The 27,441-nt window shown below is 41.7% G+C and overlaps 1 protein-coding gene across 3 annotated transcripts in view; it reads right to left on the bottom strand.

Moving 5' to 3' along the window:
* The window catches only part of PDGFD (platelet derived growth factor D), a 187,721-nt gene that overhangs the window by 28,681 nt on the left and 131,599 nt on the right, over nt 1–27,441 (bottom strand). For 2 of the 3 annotated variants that reach the window (XM_073338478.2, XM_073338469.2), the window contains exons 4-5: nt 15,580–15,639; nt 7,881–8,082 (exon numbers count right to left, since the gene is read on the bottom strand). In XM_073338478.2, coding sequence (XP_073194579.2) covers nt 7,881–8,082; nt 15,580–15,639 — 262 coding nt within the window. The remainder of the gene's footprint in view (nt 1–7,880; nt 8,083–15,579; nt 15,640–27,441) is intronic. The other variant, XM_073338486.2, reaches the window with a different exon arrangement.

The raw sequence follows: 27,441 nt of genomic DNA on the forward strand, positions 1-27,441 counted from the left end.
CACGGGAACAAAGGTTCACAATACATGTTCCTATTACAAGCTGGGACACCAATTACATCCAGAGAGTGGGTCAAGCAGTATGAACAGGCCCAACCCATCGCTGTTGAAAATGGATTCAGCGCCACGCCAGTGGTAAATATGACGTCACAGGCTTCACCAGCCTTTAAAAAAGGTTCACAAGAAAAGCTTTCTGTTGCCGTGCAGCTTGCTCTAAGTGTCCTCAGTAACTTCACACAGAGTAACAGGAAACATAGGCGCTGAGTTTTCTTTTTCCGTGGGGGTACTCCACCCCAAGGCCCTGCCCAAACTCCGCCCCCTCCCCCAAAGCCATGCCCTCGCTCCGCCTCTTCCTGCTCCCGCTCCACCCCTTCCCCTGAGTTTCCACCCTCACTTCACCTCTTCCTGCCCTCCCTCCGCCATCGCTCGCCTCTTCCTGCCCTGCTCTAGCCCCATCCCCGAGGCCCCACCCTACCGCGGCTCCCTGCTCTCTGCCCTCCCCCAAACGCATCCCTCCCAGCCACCAATCAGCTGATTGGTGGCAGCTGCCTGAACAGCTGTGGTCGGTGAGTGCTGAGCACACTTTTTTTTTTCCTGTGGGTGCTCCAGCCCCACAGCACCCATGGAGTTGGCACCGATGACAGGAAATATCCCATTTGCCACAGTGGGGAAGAGTATGCATAATCACTGGGCCTCAGTTATATTATGAAATGATTAGGCACTTTGCAAAGTACAGATAAAGTAATTCCTTACTAAGGGTATGGCTACACTTGCAGATGTAGAGCGCTTTGAGTTAACCCTGTCTTCGTAGAGCGTAGTAGGGAAAGCGCTGCAGTCTGTCCACACTGACAGCTACAAGCGCACTGGCGTGGCCACATTAGCAGCTCTTGCAACAGCCACAAAGAGCAGTGCATTGTGGTAGCTATCCCAGCATGCAAGTGGCTGCAATGGGGTGGAGTGTGACAAGGAGTGTGTTGTGTGTATGTGGGGGGAGAGAGAGTGGGTTTTTGGGGGGCCTGAGAGCATTTCAGCATGCTGTCTTGTAAGTAAGTTCAGACAGAAACAGACCACCCTCTCCCCCCCACCTCTCTCTCTCACACACACAACATTCCACACTAATGGTTGCTTTGTCTCAGGGCAGATAAGCAGCTGGCTCCCAGAAACTGAGCTTTCAAAGGGCATATCTGCATTCTGACAGCGAGTTCAAAACAATGAAATGAGTGGCCACTTGACTTAAGGGGATTATGGGATGTTTCCGGAGGCTAATCAGAGCGCAGTAAAGCAACACCTCATCCACACTGGCACTGCGGTGCTCCAGCAGGGGCGGAGCAAACATTATTCCACTCGCCGAGGTGGAGTACCAGCAGCGCTGTAGCCGCAGAGTCAGAGCGCTCTACGTGCCTTGCCAGTGTGGACGGGAAGTGAGCTAGTGCGCCCGGGGCTCCTTTTTTGCGCTGTAACTCGCAAGTGTAGCCAAGGCCAAGGCTATTCTGTTTGTCAGGGCTTACCGTAGGATGCGTGCATTTAGATAATTAGCAGTTATTTGAGGTGATATGTCATGAACTCAGAGTATACACATTTGCCATTAAAGCAGAGGCATTTTGAATTTGTGCTGTTTGTATTTAATGTCTGATGCACTGTAACTTGCTGGCGACTATCCCAGAACCTTTCAAGGAAGAATACATGGATGTTTGCGGTAATTTATTGGCGACTGTTTGCAAACCCCTGAGAAATGAAATTCTTCACTTCACATTTTAATTTCTTGCTAAATAATTTTAATTAATGATAAATAGAAGCTGTGGTTATATGCACAGTGAACTGCCCAAATTTTGGGAATTGATATATTCATTTGGCCATTTCTTCATATACGTTGGGAAAATTCCATCCAGTCTTGTGGTCCCTGTGCTTCTTTCTCTTTCTCCCCTTCAGAGCAGAGCCTGGTTTGTTAATTTATGTAACTTGTAAAGCTGTCAGTGTAGACAGATGTTATCTCAGGAATGTCCTACCTGATTAATTTCTTCTGATAGCCAAAGGCTTTTTGCATATGATTGTCCCAAAATCAAATAAGCAAAGAGAAAAAGTGTGGGGGCTCAGGCCTGTGCAGCCTCCTCCAATGCCAGAATGTATGTTCCTGTTCACTGAGATTATTTGTGAATTAGAATTTCTTTTTAAAGCTGAACCCTTTCTCTACACATCTTCCCTAGACTTTTGCATCTACTTCTGTTTTGAGAAATAGCTTAAGCCTACCTTCTTCCTAGATCTTTGTATCTAAGGCCAATTCAAAGTCAATACTTTTGCTGTAAAGCAAGGTTTTTTTTTTCACTTCTGAAGCAATTTTCATATATACATAATACTTAGTAAGGATTTTTTAAATATAAAGATATAGATAAGAGATTAAGTGACAAAAGTTCAGTGCTGTGTAATGATAGAGAACACATGCTTTGTCTAGAAGTACCCCCTCCTTTGCACAGGATGGCTCTTCTTTTTTTATATCCACTGCTACAGTACTAAAGTAATTATGAAATAATGGGCTAGTTGTGATAACCACTCTAGGAACCTGTCTATTAAACATGGCCCAATTATTATGAAATTGAGGTCAACCATGAAATATTATTGCAAATATACAGAAAATTATTTTGCTACTGATCTACTCTATATTCTACAACCGTCTCTTCATAATAACTTAGGGTAACTTCAAGGCTGGATATTCATATGCTTCGAGTTTCCTGTTTTAAGATATAGCTCTATCAAACCTTTCACATTTTTTTAAAAATCACAGCGAAGATTGTTTCTAGTATTTACTTGTTATATTTCTTTGCAGAGGAAGTGCCAGATATTTTTATAGAGTTTTTACCTGGGGCATGACTTATGGATTTTGAAAATGCAAATATTATACCCAAAAAACTTCCACTAGATTTGATTTCTTTGAGATTATGTAATGAGTAGTGAACTGTAAACAGTAGCACATATACACAGTATCAAATTTCAAACAATGAATGCAATTTTTAGAGATATACACCTTATACCGATATCTCACATAAATAGTATAAATAAATAAAGAGTGCTGTGAGATCAGATTTGGTGTATGGATTGCAGTTGTCAGATATACAAATTTAATTTAGGGTAGCCCAACCTTTAAAAGTTCATTGAAGGAATTACAGTATTTGTATTACTTCTTCTCTGTATTGTACTTCTTTCAATCTGTATTGATTGCCAACTCTAAAAATATTATATTTAAAGTGTCATTTACCATGTGGGTCCTGTTATTAGGACTGAAAATCTAGCAACACTGCACTGAACTCAATTCCCTGGAACCATTTGGTATGCACAGGGGGTAGGATAACAGTGAAGTCATTAGCAATTTATTTACATATTTTACGTGACATGTTATGCAAATGCTATGAGAGATACACAGGGATTATATCAAATTGTGCTAATCTGCCTCAGGGCAGTTTTAAACAAGAACAAAGGATAAAACCCAACCTGGAAGCCGAGAAAGCATGTAAATGGTGATATAATCTATTCTTTCGGCTGCAAGGTTACTACAATGCCTATAAATATTCCTTAGTGTTCCACAGAGCCTTTGTTTGGAAGCCCTAATATATTCCTAATTTAAAGGATTTTATTTGAAGCCATTCTCTAATCAGATTTCAACATGTAACATGGCTGTATTCCTGTCACATTTCAAGTCTGAGCATTTCTTATTAGCCCTGGTGTGTCCCTAAGAACCCCCTCAATGCCAACTGGCAAAGAGTTCGCTGTTCCGTAACAGCAATGCCTATCATGCCTGACAAACTCACTACAGCCCAACATGCTGGTATTTGATAAAAAAAAATATAGCATAAGGTATCTATTAAAAGCTTAGATCACATTGATCATCATAATCTTTGCGAGATGTATATATGGATGTAATTTAGGAAGTTGTGTATAAGTATTAAATGTATTAAATCTGTATGTTAAAACTCAACCAGACAAACAGATTTCTCCCACACAGGAGATGACACGTATAACTCTCTGTAATATGTAAATTAAGCATTGTGGTAAGTCAACATAATGGAAGTCCGTTTGTATACGGAAACACAGAAGTAGGGGAACCAAAGAACCTTGGGGGTTATCCTTTGGGTGTCAAAACAATGAGTCTGGGAAAATATAAGGAGAAACAAAAAGACATTTGTCATCCATTTACTGAGGAAAACCCTTCTAAAGCATGGGGATATTCATGAAAACTTAGATACTGGTTTTCACTGAAAACCAGCAGCTCTGTCAAAGACTGAATCCTTGGGAGAAAATCTACTTTATAAAATAGGAATATTAATAAATGTAGATCTAGGATTGCATTTTATGTTTTATTTTATATGTGTAACCAGTTCTGTTTCCACTTCTTATCCTTACTAACTCTCTTAAATCTCAACCTTTATTAATAACCTTATTTTTGTTTTTGCTATAAGTAGATTACAGTGATGTGTTGTTATAAATAACCTGATTCTGAGTTGTACCAGTCAAGCTGCATATACTGGCTCTTTGGGGACAGCTCACCTGGCAATTTCTGCGAGTGTCTAGTGACAGGGGCTAGATACTATAGTGCAGGGGTGGTTAACCTATGGCTCCGGAGCCACATCCGGCTCTTCAGAAGTTAATATGCAGCTCATTGCATAGGTGTCGACTCCGAGGCTGGAGCTACAGATGCTAACTTTCCAATGTGCTGTGGGGGCTCACTGCTCAACCCCCTGCTCTGCCCCAGGTCCTGCCACCAGGCCACCCCTTTCCCCAAGACCCTTGCCCCTTTCCCTGAGCCTGCCATGCCCTCGCTCCTCCCCCATCCCCATCAGAGCCTCCTGCACACTGCAAAACAGCTGATTACAGCAGGTGGGAGGTGTGGGGAGGGAGAGGGAGGTGTTGATTGGCAGGGCTGCTGGTGGGCGGAAGGCGCTGGGGGCTGGAGGAGGGTAGCGGATGGGGGGTTGCTGACATATTACTGTGGCTCTTTGGCAATGTTCATTGGTAAATTCTGGTTCCTTCTCAGAATCAGGTTGGCCACCCCTGCTATAGGGGGTGACTACCCCACACTCACCCTGCAGGGTTTAATGCGGGCCAAGTGGGCCAATTAACTCATTAGGCAGCTGGTTAAGGAGGCCCAGTTGGGCAGGAATAGGCAGGGCCTATAAAACCCTGCAGCTGAAAGGAAAATGGGCTGCAGCGAGACAGCAGACACTCCCAGGAGAAAGGGAGGAGTGAGTGGAGACTGCAGACTGAAGTAACTCCCTGGGAAGAGGCTTAGGAACTGGTAGGCCCAGGAAGAGAAGGGAACCAGTGGTAGGAAGAAGCCCAGGAATAGAACAGTGAGGCCAGAGAGAGAAGGCCCAGACAGCTGAGCTAAAGATGCCTGGGCTGGAACCCGGAGAAGAGGGCAGGCCTGGGTTCCCCTACCAGCCACTGGCTGAGTGGCACCAAGGCAGTGAGTGGGAAGACTGCCTAGGACTAGTGAGGAGCCCACCTCTCCTGGAAGGGGGGAACATGGATAGTGACATGGCCAGAGGGCCGTGCCATGCAGAGGACATTGCAGTTCCTGGAGCTGAGAGAGGGGCTGCGAGTGGACAGCAGAGACAAAGTGGCAGTGTACAAACCGTAGACAGGGGGACATTGGCCGCAAGCTAATCCCAAGCGTATCAGGAGGAGGTGCCAGTCTAGCAATCAGTGGTTCACCGCATGACACGGACACTTCTGGGAGTTCAGGGACTAGAGTAGATCAAGCAGGGGCTGGGAGAGCCTTGAGCAGAGCGCTGGAGTGGCTGAAGGGCAGGCAGTGTCAGGGAGCTGACATCTGGCTACTACAAGAAAGACTCCCTCTCATTGTGGGGCAGAGAGAGGAGGATAACATGGTGACCTAGTCTTGGGCACCCTGAGAAAGTGTCACACCAGGTTTATAATGAATATAATCATTTTGGAGTGAAATGTATAGTGTTTGTAGCAGAGAACCATTCTTTTGTTGGAAGAAAGGAGGAGAAAAAAACGACAACACTTTTTGCTCATTGCGCTAACAAAAACATCCTGAATTAAGAAATACATTGGCAAACGCTTTACTTTTTCATAGCAGTTTGCTAGGCCAAAGAGTTGAATTCCATTGTACTCAGTGGAGAAACCCTAATTAATCCAGATTTCCTGCAGACAACCAGAAAGGTCGGATCAGTATTGGGAGCCAATCTGATCAGAATGGATAAAACACAGCATACATTGCTTTAGATACAGTACATTTGCACTGGGATCAGATTTAATCTGAGACTCACGTGAAATCTGGATAGAAAACTCAGTAAGAGATCAGGGTCTCCTGTCAGCCTCTATTAAAATCAAATCAGCTCCTTTTTGTCTTTTGTGTACATTTCCGTCAGCGCTGACTCCAGTCTGGGAATAGGAGACACATAGCTGATTATGTTTCACTGGCCTCCAAATGTGATCAGATTGGTCCCAGCATTTAATACAAACTAAACAAAAGAAATGTGGCCTACATTTCCAAAAAATTGTAGTGGTTTTGGTTGCTTACATTTTGGGGTGCCTTAAAGCAGCCTGGTTTTCAGAGGGTTGCTGCTAAGCACTTTCTAAAAGACAGGCTCCTTTAAAGTTGGGCAGGCAAAAATTGAGGTTACCATAATGGTCAGTCACTTTTGAAAATGAAGGCCTATATGTGTCCAGTTTCAAATCAAATTGTACTAAGGTCTCAGCTGCTGAAGTTTAATTGCAAATATTATTTTCAGTGCTGACCCTAAAAAAAAAAAAATCAGAAAAAACTCATGTCTCTCCTTGCACAAACTGCAATTAAATGGGAATTCCATAGGTTGAAGGGCCTGCAGAATCAGACCCATAATTTGCTAATTATTTAAGAAAAATATTCAGCAAAACACATAAGAATACATGTATACTGAATATGTAATGTAGGATAAGAGTACTAAGAAAATTCATAATCTGAGTTAAACGTTTCAGTAGATTAGCTGTTAAAATCTACAGCGATGACCACTTAGAAGAACTGAGCTAGACTCTCAAGATACCTCCTCCACCAAACAGTACTATTTCAGTGGGCAGCATTGTGCTTATTTCTTCAAGGTCATGGCTGGACCTTCTATTCAGTGCATCCTCATCATTATTAGTTTGTGTCATTAACTTAACATTCTTTTACTTTAGCATTTGATGGATGGATTGTACCAAAGAGGGCGGGGGGGGGGGGAGGGAGGGGGAAGAAGAGACACATAATCCAGAGATGCACACTTTAGGGGGTTGGACTAGATGACCTCCTGAGGTCCCTTCCAACTCTGATATTCTATGATTCTATGATACTTTGTTATACTACAGTTAAAAATGCTAAACCATGATAATGTTCCCCATCTACATAATGGAAATCGATCAGATGTTCACATCTGAAAAAAACCAACCAAACAAAAAACAGCTGCACATACAGGTGTTTGTGCCAGATGCTTCCCTAAGTACAATGTGATAGAAGTAATTATCCCCCACTCAACACAGAACAATCCTAAAACAGGATGTTTAAAGGCATGTGAGAGTTTAGGAATCCTATGCCTTACATGCAAAATAATACTTTAGGGTGAAGTTGAAAACCATCTGTCCTTAACATACATAATTTCAGGTGCCTGTGTTTTCATTTGTGAATATTAACAGGCTGAAGCCAGCTTAATCAAACAGACTGAAAATGATTAAGGTTCCAAATTCTCCTATCCTTAGTTGTGCTGGGTAATTCCTTGCTCTGCAGTTAGTCCCATTGATTCCGGCATGGGTAATGGTATCTGAATCTGAACTTGATAAGCAATCAAAGGGCATTTGTGAGAAGTGTACAGCAAACACCTGGAATTAAGAACATGTACAGTGTCTCTTCCTACCTTTGGACTTTCTGTCACGGTAGCTCCTGCCTCGATAATGATGTCCAGTGTCTGTGTACAGATTTTCGAGATCTTCTTGCCACGATTCAGGATTAAAGTATTTGAGCAGCTCCTCCACGGTGTCAAATCCAGCGATGGTCTGGTCTAGTGCTTCCACAGTGAGGGTAGGGTCGGTCACTGATGGAGAGGGATAGGATACCCCCTAAGAGTGACATACAGCTCAGTGTACTTTGAAAAATTACAGCACCACTCAATACAACTGTCAATAGTTACAGAGAGATTTTTCTCACAGCTGACTCACACAGAAAATCCAGGCAAGACCCCAAATTGGACTGAGATTCTGTCTTTTGACACAGTGACCTTACTCCTGGTATTGTTAATCACCCTCGACCATCTTTTGAGCTCCTTGCACTGAGCCAGATGGCTTCATGCCCCGGCATGCTGTGCCAGGAGGCCAGGGAGAAAAGCACTGCCCACCTTTCCAAGCAAGGACAGGTGCTGCCAGGTGAATGGAGGAGTGAGCCGGTCTAATGCTGCTGGACAGTGCTAGCCATTCCAAAGGGGGCCAGTAAGGGTGGGAAGAAGGCAGAGCTACATCCTGCCCTTCACACCAGCCAGCATGTATGTTATGTTCCTATACAGGGTGTGGCACGAGCTGCTTTTCTCTTGCCCCCAAAGTAAGGCAGTACCTAAAAGGTGTAGTCCTTTCCTCAGTTTGCATGGAGACAAAAATCTCATTGAAGTATCTACAGATATATGACACTCATTACCATAGCATTTGAGTGCTTCACAGGCTTTAAAGGTATTTATCCTCACAGCACCCCTGTGAGGTAGATCCCCACTGTACAATAAGGAATTAAGGCACAAAGAGACCAAGGCAACTCTCCCAAGGTCACACAGGAAGTCTGCAGCAAAGCAAGGAATCTATCCCAAGGCTCAAGCTAATACTCTAACCACGGACAATCTTTCCTCTTCTTGGAGCGTTAACATAAGCAAGGCCTAAACAAAGACTTCAAGGTTTGGCCCTTTGAAATGAAGAATTAACTCTGGTTTTCAAATGTTTATAAACCAGAATTTGGAAAAAAAATACTGAAGGAAATTAGAAAACTGTAATGTAAGGGTCTACACAATGTAAGTGGTGAAACTCACACATCAAAGAGGGATTAATATCTCTAAGCATTTAGGAACATATACTACCCATAGACCATGTCTATGTGGGGGACTATCAGGAAAGCTAAGGCAAATCAACTGAGGGTGTGAAGTCAATGCACATAAATTAAATCCCATGTGGATGCTCTCACTCACCAGGAGTAAAATGGCCTCAGTTCTCTCCTGAATGAGAGCATCCACATGGGGGTCACCATACCACTTCAATTAACGTGCACTGACTTTGCACCTTAAATTGATTTGCCTTAGGTTTCCTGAATGACACATGTAGACAAGGCCTTAGATCAGTGGTGGACAACCACAGCTCCCATTGGCCGGGAATGGCAAACCGTGACCACTGGGAGCTGCAGGGGCCTGTGCCTGCGGATGGTCAACGTTCGCAAAATATCTTGTGGCCCGCAATCAGCTTATCCTGACGGGCTGCATGTGGTCCATGGGCCACAGGTTGCACACCACAGCCTTAGATGCATACACATCTATTGAGTTCAGTTGGAGTTAAGTCACCTCTAAGGATAGAACTGACCTTTAATAACTAATGTGCATTTATAGAGAAGAGTTTTACTTTTACTGTAGCAAAATTTCTAAAGTCCTAATTTCAATTCCCAAATATTCAATATCCTAATATCATCTTCCCCCCAAACTACCCTCAAATTTCCTAATTTCTGTGTAAAATATACTCAAGAAAGAACTGATTGCAGATGTGTCATTCTCTAAAGACATACTAAATCACCTGCTGACAATGTATAACAGCACAGGATATAAATTCAGGAAAACTCAGACTTTTATTTTCTCAGTTAAAACACTGAAATTGACAGAAAAATGAAAGAAAAGAATCCCTCTGTCCTCTAAAGGGTATGTCTATACTGCAATCATGGGGCGTGATTGCAGCTTGAATAGACATACCTGATTAAAGCTAGTTCAGGTCCCAGAGCAGTGAATCCACAGTAGTGTGCATTTCAGTGCAGGCTAGCCACACGAGCAATTACCCATGGTTCCAGGTGGGCTTGTATGGCCCATGCTGAAGTCATAGAATCATAGAATATCAGGGTTGGAAGGGACCCCAGAAGGTCATCTAGTCCAACCCCCTGCTCAAAGCAGGACCAATTCCCAGTTAAATCATCCCAGCCAGGGCTTTGTCAAGCCTGACCTTAAAAACCTCTAAGGAAGGAGATTCTACCACCTCCCTAGGTAACGCATTCCAGTGTTTCACCACCCTCTTAGTGAAAAAGTTTTTCCTAATATCCAATCTAAACCTCCCCCACTGCAACTTGAGACCATTACTCCTCGTTCTGTCATCTGCTACCATTGAGAACAGTCTAGAGCCATCCTCTTTGGAACCCCCTTTCAGGTAGTTGAAAGCAGCTATCAAATCCCCCCTCATTCTTCTCTTCTGCAGGCTAAACAATCCCAGCTCCCTCAGCCTCTCCTCATAAGTCATGTGTTCCAGTCCCCTAATCATTTTTGTTGCCCTTCGCTGGACTCTCTCCAATTTATCCACATCCTTCTTGAAGTGTGGGGCCCAAAACTGGACACAGTACTCCAGATGAGGCCTCACCAATGTCGAATAGAGGGGAACGATCACGTCCCTCGATCTGCTCGCTATGCCCCTACTTATACATCCCAAAATGCCATTGGCCTTCTTGGCAACAAGGGCACACTGCTGACTCATATCCAGCTTCTCGTCCACTGTCACCCCTAGGTCCTTTTCCGCAGAACTGCTGCCTAGCCATTCGGTCCCTAGTCTGTAGCTGTGCATTGGGTTCTTCCGTCCTAAGTGCAGGACCCTGCACTTATCCTTATTGAACCTCATCAGATTCCTTTTGGCCCAATCTTCCAATTGGTCTAGGTCCTTCTGTATCCTATCCCTCCCCTCCAGCGTATCTACCACTCCTCCCAGTTTAGTATCATCCGCAAATTTGCTGAGAGTGCAATCCACACCATCCTCCAGATCATTTATGAAGATATTGAATAAAACCGGCATTGCCATGGCTTCACAGCTCTAGTATCCAAGCTAGCTCAGGTATGTCTACTCAAGCTACAATCACATCCCACGATTACAGCACAGACATACCCACAGAGACATACAGCACTTGAATTCCCCACCAGAAGGTCGATTTTAGCCTGATCCTGCAAATGCTTCCACGTGTAACTCTATAAATCTATGCAAGTTGCACTGCTCCGGTGAGTAGTCCCACTGGACTCAGTGGCCTATTAACCTGAGTAAAACTGTTTAGTTTTACTAAAAATCCAGTCTACTTAAATATAACTTTGTCTTCACCAGAAAATGTTGCCATAGTCTTTAGAGTCCTTGATATTTTACTGTATATAATTTGCTACAAATATGGACCTTCCAGATTATCTGACACGAGAAAGAAAAAATAAAAATATCATAATACAGTGCTGACATGAAAAGAAGACTGCAGTTTGCTAATTATCATAACTACATGGGGAGATGAGAATGGGGGTTGTGTTACTAACGTCTGTCTTTTCACATACATGTGAAATAAAGGATCTTTTTTAAACAGTATTGGCCTGGAAATTATTAAGCCTTTAACACAGAACCCATCACAAATAAGTTTCAGTGGGCCCACTTTCATAACCCTTCTACAATCCAGTGTTAAATGAGGCACAATGCAGACGGCTCTAAAAATTCATGACTCATTAAAAGGAAGACACGCAGCAAAGAACCTCTATTGACTTCTAAGTGCCTTGGAATAAAAACATTGCCAAAAAGATGGGAATCGGACCCCCATGAGAACAAAATATCTCACATCAGTAAGCTGAATAAAGTGCTGCTACATAAAACAATGCTATATGAAATTCGGTGTTCTAATCACAGTCGTCATGTACAGTGCTTACATAATCTTTTATGGTAAAAAAAGAAACACACTAAATTATCACTAGGAACCCACTATACAGAGAAATCAGTGAGGCTAGTGACTGGTTTGTAATTATAGCAAAAGAGAAAATCAGTTCCTAAATTCCCATCAAAGAACAAAGGGAAGGGGGATAGGGAGAAAGACGTGAGGGTGCGGCATAAGTAGCAGAATTGCAAATCGACTGCCTTCTATTCCCATGCCTTCCACTGGAGGAACATCAAACCTACTCAAGTATATATGATCTTGTTGTCCTCTAGAGGCTGGTCCGCAAAGTGGATATAGACACTCTCATGGACTTAATGGACTGCTAATGGAATTAATAGACTATATCCCTTAGCTCAAGTAGGAGCAGCCAGTACTTTTTATGCAAAAAGGTCAGGGGCTCTATTCAGAAAGGCACACGTACGAGATTTAGATGAGAATTGTGCTGTTTGTATGTGTTTAGCCATACATTTTCTTACATTTTGTGAGAGCCTTGCAGGTCAGATTGTGGATTTGCAGGATCTGTCAAACCAATAAAAGCAGGGGGAATTCACACTTTCTTGGGTTTTAAAATCTCTACTCAGGACTTTATAAGGAGTTCAACTCAGTTCACACATACACAAAAAGCCCAACTTTCTCAGAGCAATAGGCAACGCAGAGGAATTATTGTAGCTCAGATAACCTATTGGCAGCTATATCATGTGACAGACCCAAAAGTAACTTTAAAGCTGCCTCTGTTTTGTCCTGCCAAGAGCTAATTATTAGATTTATGAAAAGCTTGTGCCATCTGGCTTCTGTGACTGAGAGAGGACATAGAAGAACATTACAATGTGAGGGGGGGGCTCAGAGTTATCCTTCTTGTTAGTTACTTAAACAGTCAACATATTGTGAAAAGAACAGGAGTACTTGTGGCACCTTAGAGACTAACAAATTTATTAGTGCATAAGCTTTCGTGGGCTACAGCCCACTTCATCAGATGCATAGAATGGAATATATATAGTAAGAAGATATATATATATACATACAGATACGTTGGAAGTTTTTTTCTCCTGCTGATAATAGCTCATCTTAACTAATTAGTCTCTCACAGTTTGTATGGCAACTTCTACCTTCTCTGTATGTATATATATATCTTCTTACTATATGTTCCATTCTATGCATCCGATGAAGTGGCCTGTGGCCCACGAAAGCTTATGCTCTAATAAATTTGTTAGTCTCTAAGGTGCCACAACTACTCCTGTTCTTTTTGCGGATACAGACTAACATGGCTGCTACTCTGAAACATATTGTGAGTTTCATAAGACACACTGGCAGCTCTTTTCTAATCCGAACCAGACCATTAGTTCATTTGGTCTCCATTATGATTCATTGCTATTCTATCAAATGCATCCGACGAAATGGGTATTCACCCATGAAAGCTTATGGTCCAATGCGTCTATAAGGTGCCACAGGACTCTTTGCCGCTTTTACAGATCCAGACTAACATGGCTACCCCTCTGATACTTGCTATTTTATTAGTGATGATGAAATCTTTCTGTATTTCATGTATTGTATCATGATATACTAAACCACAAGACATGGGGACTGGACATAATGGCTCTGCTGGGGGAAAGATCTCATTCTGGGGTTATTCATGGGCTCCAGCACTTTAGGCTAGAGGTAGATGGCGGATGTGCTGCTCTAAACCTCATGAGGAAAAGCATGAAGTGTGGTTCAGTGATTTGAGCTCAAACCTGGGAACAGGAAAATGCATATGTGCTTGCCCAAATGTTTTTTTTTTCTTGCAAGATCTTACAGTGGGTCTTTAGGCTGGTAGGAGCAAAGTATAACTATGCCCATGATTGACAGGTTAAAGTTCTGCCCTACCATGCTGACTGAAGATGCACAGTAGAATTGTGAACCTCTTTATGCTGAAGAATTAGGCATCCCTGAGGTCTCGCCCTGACTCTGTGGTCATGGGCAAATTGCTCATCTTCTCCGCCTCCGTTTCCCTAGCTATGAAATAAGGTTATTGATTCTTATTGCCTAACTGTGGTGTGCTCTGTGGGGAAGGAACGAGTGTCTAGTAGCTGTGGCACTGAACTGGACCAAGAGACCTGGGCTCAGCTTCTGGCTCAGCCACAGGCTTCCCATCTGTAAAATGGGGATAATGCTTCCCTACCCCATAGGAGTGCTGAGATGATAAACAGTTATAATAATTCTGAAGTGCTCTGATACTATGGTGTTAAGGGCCACATAAGCAAATACAACAAATAGAAATAACAATCTGGTGAAGGGCTTTCCAGAGGAAAAGGGCTGTTGATTATTATTTTACATCTTTGGCACTTTACTATGGTGAGGGCAATCACTGTGACAATGTTTTCAGTGTAATTTGATCTTAGGATCACAGCTACCTGATGAGGGAGCTTTTCTCTTCCATTTTCAAAGACAATTTCCCATTTTTTCAAATGACATATTGTGTCCGATAAAAATGCACAAAGCTTTTTTTTAAAAAACAAAACTAAACATGTTAGGAGGAGGAAAAAGAGTGATCATAGAAGGAGAACATGATTTACCAAATACCAGCCTAATATCCTCTGCATGGTAACCTCTAATATGTTTACTAGAGCCAGACCCTTGATAATACTATTACTCAGAATTAGGACTCATACAGCAGATTTAATCCAAGGATCTCAAAGCATTTTACTGTGAAGGATAAGTATTGTAACAGTTTCATCATCATCCAGTGTGTTCCAAGCTTTGACCTAACAGGTCAGTTCCACTCCGATCACTATCTGTCTTGCTACTTGTTATATAAAAGGAGTTGTCAAGTGAATACACACAGAGAGTGTGGGACTGGACAACGCAACATATGGCAGAGGGACTGTACCATTACCAAGTTTGATGCCTGCATTACTCTCCCACATGGTGTGGTCCCAGAGTCTAAGAGTATGTTTACATGGCAATTAAACATCTGCGTTCGAGAGGGTTTCAGAGCTCGGGCTCCAGCCTGAGCCCGAATGTCTACATTGCAATTGAACAGCCCCCCAGCTGGAGCACCGCAAACCTCAGTCAGCTAACCTGGGCTATCCGTGGATGTTTAATTGCAGTGGTAGACGCACCCTAAGTTTTGCCTAAAAATGCTGCCAGGAGCTGATTTTTTGTCTGTGACATAAATCAAGTAAAGTGAAGGAATGGGGAGATTTTTAATTGGGTTTTCTTTTTTAAAAAGTCATATTTAGTTACATGAAATGAAGTGTCGAATTAAGATTTAATTTAAATTGCTGGTGATACAAAAAATCTTCAATAATGAACATTCAAAAAAGTTAATCCATTCTCCTACCGGCTTGCCTTTAATGCTAATTATTGCAAAATATGCTCATGTGTTTAGACCAAGACACTTTATAGCTCAAAATGTAAAGGAATTCTTTTGTTGGGAAGATTCAGTTTGAAAGTGCTAAGTATTTACGCACTGGCCATCCTATGTGGTTAAAATAGCTGCTGACATTTCTTGCCTTCCACCCTCTGCTCCCTAAAAATTATTGACAGTCTAGAATGAGTTTGAAGAACACGTCTCAGTTAATCTCCTGCTTACAGGTCAAGCAGTGATTCCCCTGTGCAGATGCATTTACATCGGACTGAAAGCCATTCTACCAATCCTTTCATGGGCAAAATAGTAACAAGCTACTTACTGAGACAGAGCTTGTGACTGACTCCCAGTTGGTTTCTGATGCTGCAGGCTGGAAATCATCCTAAAGGGGAAAAACCCATAGGAAAAATCATAGTCATGGCAATGTCCTAAAGTTAACTACCAGACCTTAAACACTGTCTCAGTGTTCTGTGTCCTTCATCCTTTTGAAACCTCTTCCATAGAAGAGATCTCTGCTTTTCTTCTCCATCCCTTATGAATTCGCTCTTGGGGCAGGGATAGTTATGTATTCTATGTTTGTACAGCCCCTAGCAAAATGGGATTAAGGACTTTAGGTGCTATTGTAATATAAATATTAAATAATAGTAATAATGATAACAATACTTGTTTCAAACATTATGGGAACAAGCCATTTATATTAGAAATACCATTATCACCAAAAAAAAAAAAAAAAGGCACTTCCAGATGGAATATAGCCTGGACGTCTGCACAGTAATAGGAAACAATTATTTAATGGTGGACAGGCCAGTTTGAAACAAATCTAATAACACTGAGGAATTATTTGGCTCCATGACAGTCCTGTCCATTTCCAGTTAAAAAATTATTTATTCCAACTAGAAGCATTAAAAGACCAAGAAATGAAGGTTGTATAATGTCAATATTCAATAAATCTTGGAGCACTGGAGAAGTTCCAGAAGACTGGACGAAAGTTGTCTGAAGGACAGAAAATTGTGCCAATTTTTTAAAAGGGTAAACAGGGTGACCAAGGTAATTGTAGGCCAGTCAGCCTGACATTGGTCCCGAGCAAAATAATTGAAGAGGCCAGGTCTCTGATTCAGAGCAATCTGGATTGGTTGGTAAACTATGTGCGAGCAAGCAATATGCATTTTAATATGGCTAAATGTAAATGTATACCTCTTGGAACAAAGAATGTAGGCCATACTTGCATGATGAGGAACTATTTCCTGGGAAGCAGTGACTCTGAAAAAGGTTTGGGGGTTGTGGTAGATAATCAGCTGAACATGAGCTCCCAATGTGATGCTGTGGCCAAAAGAGTGAATGTGATCTTTCGATGCATTAGCCTTTGATAAATTGGAACCCTCTGGAGAGAGTTCAGAGAAGAGCCACGAGAATGATAAAGCATTAGAAAACCTGCCTTATAGTGATAAATTCCAGGAGCTCAATCTATTTTGCTTAACAAAGAAAAGGTTAAGGGGTGACTTGATTATAGTCTAAGTATTTAAATGGAGATCAAATATTTAAAAATGGGCTCTTTAGTCTAGCAGAGAAAGGTATAACACAATCCAATGGCAAAGCTGAAACTATTCAAATTGAGGCTGGTATACATTTTTAACAGTGAAAGTAATTAACTATTGCAACCATTTACTAAGGATCATGGTGGTTCTCCATCACTGACAATTTTAAAATCATAATTCGATGTTTTGCTAAAGATATGCTCTAGGAATTATTTGAGGGAAGCTCTGTGGTCTATAGTGCTGTACAGAGGTCAAACGAGATGATCACAGTGGTCCCTTCTGGCATTAGAATCTATGGATCTCTAGAATCTATGAATCTATATAAAGATTTTGAAACACAAACACAGCCTGATATTCAGCTTGTGCAAAGTATATAAATCAGTCCTAATAACAGAACTTCATGATAAATGCATTTAAACTGCAGGCCAGATCCTCAGCGATACCAATTTACACCAATTGAAAATATGCCCTACAACAGGGGTCCCCAATGTGGTGCCCGCGGGCGCAATGGCGCCCGCCGGGACAGTTGTATGCGCTCACAGGATGCTGCGCTGCTGAAATGCCACCGCTGAGCACGGCCATCAGAGAACCGCCCGCTGAAATGCTTCCGAGAAGCGTTGCCGTTTCTCGGCGGCATTTAGGCAGAGGGGTGTCTGGAGCCCACCACAGTCTTTTCGGAATAGGAATGTGCTATTCCCACAGAAAGGTTGGGGACCTCTGCCCTACAATTTTTTTTAATTTGGTAGTCAATACAGGGTGATACTGGAGGACCAGATTCTTCTCTGGTTTAAATCAGCGTTGCTATATTGACTTCAATTGCAAGTAGGCTCACACAGGTGCACACACACACACAATAACGTGGCATGAATGTGACAGGAGACAATTGAACGTAAAGCCTGCTAGACCATTAATAAATCTGTCATAGCTTTCTCTCTTCCACAGTCAGGAAGGAACCTAGCTATTTTCAAATCCGGAGTCCACATGCATAGCTAAATATAATACTCTACATTTTGCTAAAGAGCACAGTAAAAATATTAAATGTCCAAAAATTCACAAGCTTGCTTATTCAAAGCTTTCACTCTCTCTTCCTCTCTTCCTGAAGTGCTTCTTTCCCTCAGTTCACCCTCTACCTGAGATCATCAAAACCACAATGATTTCTTTAGGTACCTTCTGGGTTATAAATTTTAGGTTATCCAATTGGAGAACACAAACTATACAATGTCATTTAGGTGGCAAATGAAATTGTAGATATCCAACTATGAATATTTAAAGTGGACAATTTGCAAACAATCCACAGACAATTTATTTGCACAAATTATGTATCTATTGTTGTAAACAGCAAATGCTATAATCAGTTCACAAATAACACAGGAAAAAGGACGACATTTGCCAAATTACTTTGAAATTGTTCATCCAGCTCGAGTTAATAATCTCACTTTGATGTTACCTAGGAACTAATTCAACAGGCCCACAGATCCCCTGATAACATTTGTCAGTTTCAGAACTTTGCAACCAACTCCCGCCTCTGTCATTAATTACCCTTCTGTACTCCCAAGAGAAGTGGCATTGAGTTCTGAAGCATTAAATTAACACAGGGACAATTTGTATTCTCAACTGTTCAGAAGAGACTACAGACATGATACCTTCTTATGCTTGAAATGACTCTACTCTCTTATGTTACCTAATATTAGAGATAAGGAAACGGTGATTTTTTTGAGATAGCTGTTGCCAAGCTATTGAGATGATTAGGTGCACCACCTGTTTCTTGGATCTCACTGACTGCACATTTTGTTTTGGTGATTATACTTCATCTACTAAAACACAGTATAAACCATTCATTGCTAGATGGCTTTGTTCCACCACTCCTTAAAGCACCTGCAGCCATTCCTGGCTTCTAAAGAGCTTTCAACCCAAACACAGGTTTGAGTTAATTATAATCTATTGGCTCCAGCTCCCCATTATTTAAAGGAATGACATCAAAGTAGTTTCTTTTCTCCTTTGCCTTCTGTATTCATAACATCCCATGGACATCTGAGAGATATGTTTAGGTATCACATTTAGGTACTACATACTATCCGATGAGCTCATGCTGGTTTGCTTTTGTAGGGTTTGCACATGAGTACTAGGCTTCTGGCTATTTTGCAGACATTATTTTCAAGCAACAATAAACAAACATTTGTTTAAAAAAAACCCAAACTATATTTGTACTTAATATTGGAAAAATAGGGAGGTAAAAATTTGGACCTTTCTGATTGAATTAAAGCTCCTACTCCCAATCTTCAGGGCCCCGAATGGACTTGACCAGCCTCAGTCAAAAGTTGCCTATCCTTCCACAAACCACCAAGATGATCACATTCCACAGATATGATACAGCCAGTAAAACCCAGGGTGATACTCTCAGGATCAAGGTACAGGGAAAATATCCCAGGGGTGGAAGGACCAGAAGATCTTGGAGAGCCTGAGCCTGACATAGCTAAACATAAGACCCACCTCTCTAATAATCCCCTCTCCCAGAAGAGTCATCGCCTCCCATGGTCATTCTAAGTGAGAGGGCAGAGGAAGAGAGAAAAGAAAAGGAAAAAAAAAAGGAAAAAACGAAGTCAGGTATATGGAGAAGCAGAAAAAGTTGAGCCCTATTTGTGCTCAGGTGCCAGAGTGATAAATGTCTTAGACACATCATAAAATGGACTGCGTAGAATTATCCTGATGTCAGAGATGATTTTTCTGACTCATCAGAGATTAGAAAAGGAATGTCCAATCAGTTCTAGTCTAGGAGCATAAAAGTAGTTGGAACATCTTACTATGACATACAGAAGTAGGGATTGGGACAGAGGAGGCCCTACATGGAAAACCCTTGAAACAGCAAACCATAAGGAAAAATATTTTAAGTTCTGTTAATATTTAAGTGAATAAAGGCAAGGAAGTAAATGTAAGGTGGGAATATTACCTGTTTACAGACAGATTGGATCAGATTATGGAAGAACTTCCTGCAGCCAGATTCTCACAATAGAAGTTACCCTACTAAACATTAATATTCCAGGCACAAATTGTGGCGAGACTAGGTTTTATTTCCCCCTTCTCTCCCCTCCCCCATAATTGGCATCAGTGCTGATATGCTTACAGAAAAGTGAACCCAGTAATCATCATATAATAAAGTGACAGGTATTTTAGTAAAATAATACAAAAATGGAAAGAACAGTGTTATATCAAGCAAGAAGCATTAGAAAAGCTACAACTCCATTAAAGAAATACTGTGATAAATACTCACACTTGTGCACTTGGGCTGTTTCATGATAATTTTTCAGGAAGTATTGTAGCATACAGCAACTTTGGTTTTGAAGATGAATAGAAATGACACAGGCATAAATTAGAAGCTGCCTGTAAATTTGAGCACTTACCATAATTTCAATTCATCACATAGTGTGTTTTCACTTTCTAATCCCTGCTGTATTTATTAATAGCTCTTCTAGGGGTGTCTAAGGATGTTGACTTCCATAAAATAAGATATTGAGTAGGAACAGAGAAGCTGTATTACCTCTGTATACAGCAGGGAAGAGACTACTACTCTGTCCTGTTCTGGTAGCCACACGATAAACAAGATGCTGAAAAATCAGGGAAGGTTCAGAGAAGAGCTACAAGAATAGTTTGTCATCTGGAAATCATGCCTTGCAATGTAAAACTAAAGGAGGTCACTGTTGGGCATTGGTAAACCTCGGTCCCTCCTATTCTCTGCCTGTGGCACATAATAGATCAGTATTCTGTGGGCTGTAATACCTAGTATTCTGTGGGCTGTAATTTCAATTGTTGGGATCAGTGTGTGGGGGATGCGTGGTGTTGGTGGCCTGAGACGTATAGGAGGTCAGATTAGATGATCTGGTGGTCCCTTCTGGCCTGAAATACTATGACTCTGTGACTCTTAGGGGAAGGTTAAGCGGTGACTTGATCATGAGCCATAATTGTCTACACAAGGGGACATCTGATACTAGAAGGCTCTTTAGCTTACAAATGCATAGAAAGTGGCTGTAAACTGAAGTCAGCAAAGTTCAAATGGGAAATAAAGTACATATTTTAACAGTGAGGATAATTAACCACTGAAACAGATTACAGATTACCAAGGAATATGGTAAATTCTTCATTGCTTGCAATCTTCAAATCATAGTTTGGATACCTTTCTTCAATTATATGCTCTAGTTAAACCACAAGTTATAGACTTGATGCAGGAATCCCTGGGCGAAATTCCATAACTTGTGTTTTGCAGGAGGACAGAATAAATTATCACAAGTCTCTCTGGCCTCAAACTCCATGAATTTATGATTGAGTTTGCTGCTTGCCCACATTTTCAAACAAGCCTCAACTTGGATGATAAAACCGGACCTGCCATTCTGCAGCTGCAAATCATCTCCATGAGTAAGTAACAGAATGGATGTACCTACTACCTGATTTCCAGAAGGTTTCCCAGAATTTGGGAATCAAATTACAGATTTAGGGCCTAATACAAAGCCCACTGCTATCATTGCACTTTGGATCAGGCCATTAAAGTTAGCGGTACATTTAAAAAAAACCCCTTTTTATCACCCCCTTAAAAGTATAATGGTATCTTCCACTGGATGCTCCCTTCCATTAGATAATGTATCTGTCGAAAGAAAATATCATAATGCATGGCTAATCAATCAATCTGATTGAATGAGCACTCTTGAGTGTCTTATAAATGTAGAAAGAAGGTTATTGATAAGGAGGGTTGATAGGTTCATTTCCAGATATTCCTGCACTCATTAGAACAGCAGCAATAAAAATAAGCAGTAAACATTTGAAAGGCAGGAAGGGGATATGAGGACTTCCTTTCATTGATTGCCCTCATGGATAGAGAAAAACAGTGGGTTAGCATTACGGAGTTGGTACCTCAAGATTGGCAGTGTTAGTAGAGACCCTGTGGAAAAGTCCTATAGAATTTAACAAGGATGAACCCAATACAATTCTACAGAAAATACTCTAAAACCCTACAGAATTTACCAAGAAGTACCTGACCCCAAATCTGATATTATTAATCTTGCCCTTTAAGACCGACATACATTGAGTTCCTGAAGCCCAGCTGCCACTAGATATCAGTAGCTAGAATCATAGAATCATAGAATCACAGAATATCAGGGTTGGAAGGGACCCCAGAAGGTCATCTAGTCCAACCCCCTGCTCAAAGCAGGACCAATTCCCAGTTAAATCATCCCAGCCAGGGCTTTGTCAAGCCTGACCTTAAAAACCTCTAAGGAAGGAGATTCTACCACCTCCCTAGGTAACTCATTCCAGTGTTTCACCACCCTCTTAGTGAAAAAGTTTTTCCTAATATCCAATCTAAACCTCCCCCACTGCAACTTGAGACCATTACTCCTCGTTCTGTCATCTGCTACCATTGAGAACAGTCTAGAGCCATCCTCTTTGGAACCCCCTTTCAGGTAGTTGAAAGCAGCTATCAAATCCCCCCTCATTCTTCTCTTCTGCAGGCTAAACAATCCCAGCTCCCTCAGCCTCTCCTCATACGTCATGTGTTCCAGTCCCCTAATCATTTTTGTTGCCCTTCGCTGGACTCTCTCCAATTTATCCACATCCTTCTTGAAGTGTGGGGCCCAAAACTGGACACAGTACTCCAGATGAGGCCTCACCAATGTCGAATAGATCCTATAATCAATTCTGGCTATGTTAATACATGTGTGAAATGACCTACAGAATCACTTCTGATCAGTGCTGACATACTCACTTTTTATAATAGAATAGTAAGTCTGAGATTCCAAACTCTATAGAAGAAGACTAAAGTTTTCAACTATAATTATGATTTAAGTCAATCTCAGCTTGATGTGTCTATTTGATGTGTCTCAATGGCTATTAGCTAGGATGGGCAGGAATGGTGTCCCTAGCTTCTGTTTGCCAGAAGCTGGGAATGGGTGACAGGGGATGGATCACTTGATGATTACCTGTTCTGTTCATTCCCTCTGGGGCTCCTGGGCATTGGCCACTGTCAGAAAACAGGATACTGGGCTAGACTAGTCAATACTCCTCTTATTCATTCCCCTGTTATTGGAATAATGGCGATGGGGTGAAGGGTATAGGTATGTTATAAGAAAGCCCAAGACACATAACACTTGACATTTAAATGAACCATCTTAAAAGCAGGATAACATTTTATCCCATATAAGGCAACAGCTCTGCCTTTGAAAAACAAGATGCCAGCTAACATTAAGCTGCTGTTGAGCTTCCCCATCTGATGCATGTAGCGATGTGAGAGGCACAAGAATCTTTAGTGGTATGATGTACAAACTGTTGCATTAGGTTTAATTATGTTCAATTTATAAAATATGTCCATCCTCAGCCCTGGGTCTATAAGGGTCAGTTTGCTAATATCAAGCACTCGGGTGCATGCCACCAAGTTAAATGACTGTGAAAAAAATGTAAATCAACAGCATTAAATGTAAATATTCAGCTGTCACTCTGAGGTCATTTTTAACTGAGATGCAGATTTCAGCACTATACTGGGCTCTGTGATGAATGGATGCTTACGGGCATGAGTTCTGCTGCAGGAGTTCAAAGCTGTGTACTAACGGTGGTGGAGAAGGTGGCTTTGTAACACCAATTCTCCCTGCTTGAACACACTGACCCCAGGAGTCGGAATCTCATTCTTAATGCAGAATCCAATGCCATTGAGAGGTCTCTGGTGAACTTCTGTTATGCTGACTGACAGTGTTTGGAGGCAGCTTCCTCGGTAATAGGAGAAGCTGCCCTGAGCAAAATTGGAGTCCCCTCCCCAACCCGCCCACAACAAACAGTTGACAATTTACTAGCCCAACAGTGCCCAGGTGGGCAAAGAAGTCCTTCAAATTAACAGAAAGCAATGACAGCGTGTGTAGTTAAGCTAGTATTACCCTTGGTGTGACTCATTCCAAAGTGTGCCCGTACTGAGTGGTCCTGTAATTAGGGTTACGCAGGGGAAAAAATTAAAGGAAACAAGATTATTATTCCTGCACCCTTGTTTCTAGGAAATTTAAGCACATTCCACATACTGTGGAAAATAAAACATAAAAATCACTTACAAATATAAGATATGTATATTTAATATTCCAAATTCTCTGTTTTCTCATTAGGATGATTTATTAAGTGCTCTGATGTACTCAGTAAATGCTGAGCTGAGATTTGGATGAAACACAAGGTGGGGAAAATGCTTTAATTGAATCTAAGCAGATTTAGCTCTAATGCTGGGATACAATGTAAAAATATACTGCTGAGGGACATTAGCTGCTCCAACCGCAACCCCAGCTATTGATTTCTTTTGAAGGTTCCATTTGTTTTGAGTCCCAAGAGATTCCATTTAATTTTGCAGTAAACATGCCTCAGAAGCATGTGTCATGTTCAGAGGGATAATGCAAAGCAAAACACTTTGTTCACCCTACCACTTTGACTGGGAGATGTGGCCCTTTTAAGGATGACTAAAAATGCTATATAAACTTTCTATGATAATAACAATAGAAAAAACAACAACCACCAAAACCCCCAAGAATCACAATTTTGCAGAATACAAGCATCATCTTCTGCCAGCTTTTTAGTTTACTAATGGGATCAAAAGCTGCTGATTTAGTGCAAACAGTGAAGAATATTGCTTATTTGGATTATTTTAACCTGACATCAGCCTAATAATTAGAGAAGAGAAAAAAGCAACTTAGTTTTCAGCACCAGTTTTATGTGTTTCCACAAATTATTACTCATGTTAAAACTTTTCAAACTTCTGGTTTTTACCTACTATTGTTACAAGTAACACTTAAGATTCCTATAACTGATACAGATGACATAGAAACAACATTTGTCTCTATCCTTTTCAAATTTGTTTACAAGGTTCCATTTAAAAAAATGTAAATGGAGAAAAAAGAATCAGAACCAGAAACTGTACTCAATGGTAGGGGGAAATTCAAAGAACTAATGCCAAACAAAGGCTGGGGGTAATAACAAAGGAAAAACTTGATGCTAGTTTGCAGTGTGATACAGTGGCACAAAAAGCCACTGCATACACACAGATACCACATCATAGACCAGGGAGGTGATAGCTCTGCTCTCTGCAGCACTAGGGATACCATATTGTCTAATGAGGAGCTCTAAGAAGCATTATGGCTCTTAGGTACTGTATCTCACAGAGCAACCAGGCACACTGCGGGAGCACAGCTGTTATTCCACACCCCTTAAGGGGCGGTAGCATGCCCTCCCCTTTGTGGTGCAGGGGTGGGTGGGGTCACATCTCTGTCTCCATCCATCTCCCATGGCTGTGCTGGAGAGAAGCAGTCACTGTGCTCAGGTGAGTGCAAGGTCTGCCATTGTGGCTGTCCCTGCATGGAGACTAAAGGAAGGGAACATGGGGAGGAGGCGGCTCTCTGCATCTTCAGGCAGCAACCTTTCACTACCTGGCCCTAAGTTTTGAGTTTTTACTGAGCACCTGTGTTTTTTTAACTACATTCAGGCTGTAGCTGGTCATTTTTGTTTTTAACTTTGATTTGTTTTAATGTAACTTACCTTCCCCACGCCCTTCTTTGTTCAGGCTGAGAACCTCTAGTAAATAGGCACTGCCGAAGCAGAAAGCCCACATTTGTGCTAGCCCCTGGATATCACGGAGTTAGCAATATAAGAAATTTCCATGTTTTTAATCTATTTCTTAATGCACCTGGAAAATGTACTTGAACCAGCACTGAGCCAGCAGTGCAAGCACTAAAAGCTACTGCTAAGGTGAGAAGGCAGACAGTTTACTTTCACACATTTGTGATGGAGATAAATTACATGTACGGGGAGTGGAGTGTCCTATTTTTTGCTGCCTTGCATTACCTGACCTGAGTGCCTTTTCTTCTCAGAGGTTTAGTAATGCTGATTTTTCCTTATGAATTCACATGTTTATAGAAAAGGGAATGGATGTCATAAGCTAAAACATGATGGATAGGCGCTGCCTATCTGACTGTTATTCACATATGTAAAATGATTATGCAGGGCCTTGTTTACATTATGCACCCTTATAGGACAGGAAGCACTCAGCCGTAAATGCATATAACACTACCCATTCTGATAGCACCTAAAACATTCACAAAATAACCAGGATCAGGTGGGGAGCAGATTTTCCTTGTGGACAGCCTTGGCCCTTGTCTTCTCAGCAACAGAATATTGCAGGCTCTTATGGGCAGGTAGCATAGATTGGAAACTTATCAACATGCAATTGAACACTGCTCTGAGAGTCACAGGAGTGCTGCAGTCAACACCAACGGTCTGGCTCCCCATCTTTGTGCGTATCATACCACCATCCCTCCAAAGACAAGCAGACACAATACAAGAATATGACCATATAACAAACCCAGACTTGCTCATCTACAAAGATCTCCAACTCCTGCCTTAAGTTCAGGAACCCCTTCTGGTTAGCTGTCAAAATTTCAGGACTTTCACCAAAAGACAAGTGACAGACACTGTGGGAAAACAGTGGGGCCAAGAACCAAGACCTGATTATGGATCCTAAAGAACAACCACTTGGCTTCACGATGACACGTAAGACATGGATCACAGCAAACCACATCTGAACCTCACATAGGCATTGCAATTCCTACACAAATGGGAAATGAAAGACAGCCCATTATATGAATGTGGAGAAGACATCCAAACATGCAACATCTAGTGAACCTCTGCTCTCTAAGACCCTTCTCTGGAGGGACAGCCTTTATTCATTTCATGTCACTGGAAGCAACTGAGCAGCTGGTAAGCTCAGATGTTGACCTTTAATGTTACTTTTCAAGTTGCCATACAAAAGACAAACACACAAGACAGTTGGTGTAAATTACCATGGCTCCAGTGAAGACAGCAGAGCTATTCTGATTTATACCAGCAGAAGATCTGGCCCTACATTTCAAGACTATTTTCACAAGGAAAAGGGCTAGAGACTGTTAGTTTTATTTTAACTTAAAAAAGAAAACAGAGATTCTCCTTTAAAAGGACAAGATGTTAAATGGGTCCACTCAGCTCATCAGTGGTATTAACTCTGTCATTCAGGATGATGGCAGAGAGTGGAAAGAGAATAACTAAGGCCCAGATCCACAAAGGTATTTAGGATCTTCACTTCCTTTGAAATCAATGGATCCTTTGTGGATCTGGGTCTAAGTGAGTAACATCCACATAAGAGCTTTTGTAGAATTTACTGACACCAAGACGCAACATGAACCCACATGCAGTCAATCCAACAATCAGGACCCATGCACTTCTCCACTAGGGCCCCGCTCCTGCAAACATGAGACTACTCACAGGAGTAAAGTGAAGTGTGTGTTTGTTTGCAAGGGTGGGGCCTCGTTGGGGAAAGCGATGTGCAATTTGCCTGGAGTCAAGGGTGTGAGAAGAGAGAAATGCTGTACTGAGTTTTTCAGTCATATGGAAACTCTTATTGCAAGAAATGCTTCTCATCATGTATACACTGAAACACATTGGGAAACAAGCACTGATTAAAAATGAGCATTTCTACAGCTGGGAACAACAGCCATAGTCTATTGCACCGGCAGCACAGAATAACGTGACCTTGAAAACCAGTTTCTCTCTTCCCATATAGCACTGTTTTATATATTCAAAATAGTTCATCAAGCAAAAGCCATTAAGATGAA

Source organism: Lepidochelys kempii, chromosome 1 (genome assembly GCF_965140285.1).
Source record: "Lepidochelys kempii isolate rLepKem1 chromosome 1, rLepKem1.hap1, whole genome shotgun sequence".
NCBI classification, from domain to species: domain Eukaryota; kingdom Metazoa; phylum Chordata; order Testudines; family Cheloniidae; genus Lepidochelys; species Lepidochelys kempii.